Source organism: Dipodomys ordii, unplaced genomic scaffold (assembly GCF_000151885.1).
Source record: "Dipodomys ordii isolate 6190 unplaced genomic scaffold, Dord_2.0 Scaffold119, whole genome shotgun sequence".
Taxonomy (NCBI): domain Eukaryota; kingdom Metazoa; phylum Chordata; class Mammalia; order Rodentia; family Heteromyidae; genus Dipodomys; species Dipodomys ordii.
Window position 1 is genome coordinate 5,533,426 of NW_012267335.1, and position 2,572 is coordinate 5,535,997.

Here is a 2,572-nt window from a genome sequence, read left to right on the forward strand (position 1 = left end):
TTTTTGCTTATGTGGTGCTGAGGAATCGAACCCAGGGCCTCAGGCATGCAAGGCAAGCACTCTACCACTGAGCCACCTTCCCAGCCCCTCTTTGCTCCTTTTAACCAGCAGAAAAGCTGGAAGTGAAAGGATAGCTCGCTTGGTAGAGCACTGGCCTGGAACAAAAAAGCTGGCAGACAGTCCCCAGGCCCTGAGTTCAAATCCTAGTTCCAGCACACAAAAAAAATTACAGTTATGAGTAGCAACAGAACATACTTGGGCTATATAGAGTAATGAAATTTCCAGGTACATAATTTTCATAAATGAGTTAACCTATCTACTTTTCTCAGTTGAAAGCCTACTTAGTACTGTAAATGGCATGTCCATTCTATTGGTACTTCATCTATGACTCAGGTCTTCAGCCGTTGCCCTTTCCACCTTCAGCAGCAGTAAGCTCGAGAGGGACGTGGGGGTTGGGGCTGGCCGCGTGTGCCTTCCATGCTTCAGGCCCAGCACCATCACCAGTCAGCTTCCGTGAGAACTGCGGCTGCAGGCAGATTCCAGTGCAATTACATGTGCCGCCTCACATTAGTGCAGCTTCACTGGGCCTGAGGAAAGCATTGTTCCAAGTGTTCAAACCTGACTCTTCAAATCAGAGTTGACTAGCTTTCTCCCAAGCTGAAAGTTAAACAGTCGCTCCAACTCATTCCTTAAAATGCATTCAAGAATCCGGTCAGTACAGTAAGTTTGGTATGAGAGCTTATGTAAGTGCTTGCACCGATACCAGTTTTCTTGCCCACTGAAGTCTCACTTCAAAGGAATTATTCATGAGAATAACAATACCACCTTAATTTGTTTTTACCTATTGGCTATTTTGATGACAGTAGTAGTTCCTGATTTTCTCAAAACTCAATTTCCTGTTTCTTCATGACTATTGGCAAAACTGCTCATAGAGTTTTTGTTGGCACTCAGAGCTGACCAGCGTCAGAACTGTACAGTTTCTTCACATGGATGAGTTTTGTCTAATCCCGTCTCAAATGGAAATCTATATAAATAGTTAAAAATGAGTGGTAAGGTGGGCACCGGTGGCTCACATCTGTAATCCTAGCTACTCAGGAGGCTGAGATCTGAGGATAAGAGGTTCAAAAGCAGCCCAGGCAAGAAAGTCTATGAGGCTCATCTCCAATAAACCACCAGAAAACCAGAAGTGGTGATGTGGCTCAAATGGGTAGAGTGCTCACCTTGAGCTGAAGAGCTAAGGGACAGCGCCCAGGTCCAGATTCAAGCTCCATGACAAAACAAAACAAAAACGTGGTAAAGCTGGTGGCTCAGGCCTGTAATCCTAGCTACTCAGGAGGCTGAGATCTGAGGATCGTGGTTCGAAACCAACCCTGGCAGGAAACTCTCTGTGGGGACTCCAATAAGCTACTCAAAAAAGACAAAAAAAAAGAAAAAAAAACAGAAATGGTGCTGTGGTAGAAGTGGTAGAGTGCCAACCTTGAACAAAAGAAGCTCAGGAACAGTGCCTAAGCCCTAGCTCCAGGACTGGCAAAAAAAAAAAAAAGAAAACCAGAAGTGGGGCTATGGCTCAAAGTGGTGGAGCACTATCTTTGAATGGCAGTGCTCAGGGGCAGTGTCCAGGCCCTGAGTTCAAGCCCCAAGTCCGACCCCCCCAAAAAAATTATGGGAAAGATCTCCATTTTCCTTCCAAGAGGCAGGCCTGAACCCCCACTTCTCTGAATCCTGAAGAGTCTTCACACACAGCTCTGCAGAAGCATTCTCTTGCTTGCCTTGCACTGTGCAGTCCATCCTGCTGTCTGTTGCCTGCGCTGTGCTCTGCGCAGTGACCACAGTGTTCTGTTGCCCCCGGGTTCTCTGAGGTAGCACTCTGCCTCGCGAGCTAAATCTTCTCGGCTTTCTGGTTTTCCTTTTTGTGCCAGAGGACACCCCAGAAGCTAAGGAAGAGTATTCAGGAGCCACTGAAGAGTGTGACGCAGGTGCTGAGGTGAAAAGCTCGGAAGAGACTCCAGTGGCAGCGAAGGGGCCGGTGGCAGAGGCCTCGGGGGCCACCCCAGGGGAGGCCACGGCTGTGGCTTCTGAGACTAGGCCCGAGGTTACAGCTGCGGCCGTGGGCAGAAACGTGGAGGTCAGTTCTGGAACGAGCCCCGGGGTGAGTCACCCAGCACCAGAGCAGGGGGGGCCCTACTGCCACAGCCACAGTCACAGCCACATGGCCCGGGAGAGCCATGGCCCCGGGGGATGTCCCGGGCCAGACAAGGAAGCCCTGCTGGCTGCCTCCAAACCCTGCTCTCAGCATGGCTTCCATGGAGAAGCCTGTGTGGAACCCGAGGTGGCCTCCGCTCGAAACCAGTAACCTGCTTCAGAGAATGGTCCTCAGAAACGCCCCGAGTCTCTGATTGCCTCTCCTGTGCTCTCAATAACCTTAGCTCTTAGAGACTTCTCTGTAGAAAACATCATTGTGCCTTGAAGATGAGGGGTATCTGCTGATTGATTCTTAGACTTGAGAGATTCCAGATGTTACATGGTTTTCTACTGTCTAAAATCAGACTGTGTCATTGCAGTAAAGCTTCCA

General features: G+C 49.3%; 1 protein-coding gene across 1 annotated transcript in view; it reads left to right on the forward strand.

Annotated features, from left to right (window-relative positions):
• The window catches only part of Mgarp (mitochondria-localized glutamic acid-rich protein), a 15,169-nt gene extending 12,603 nt beyond the window's left edge, over positions 1–2,566 (forward strand). Inside the window, exon 4 of the mRNA XM_013029508.1 lies at positions 1,920–2,566. Coding sequence (XP_012884962.1) covers positions 1,920–2,353 — 434 coding nt within the window. The 3' untranslated portion in view covers positions 2,354–2,566. The remainder of the gene's footprint in view (positions 1–1,919) is intronic.
• Positions 2,567–2,572: the final 6 nt, after the last annotated feature.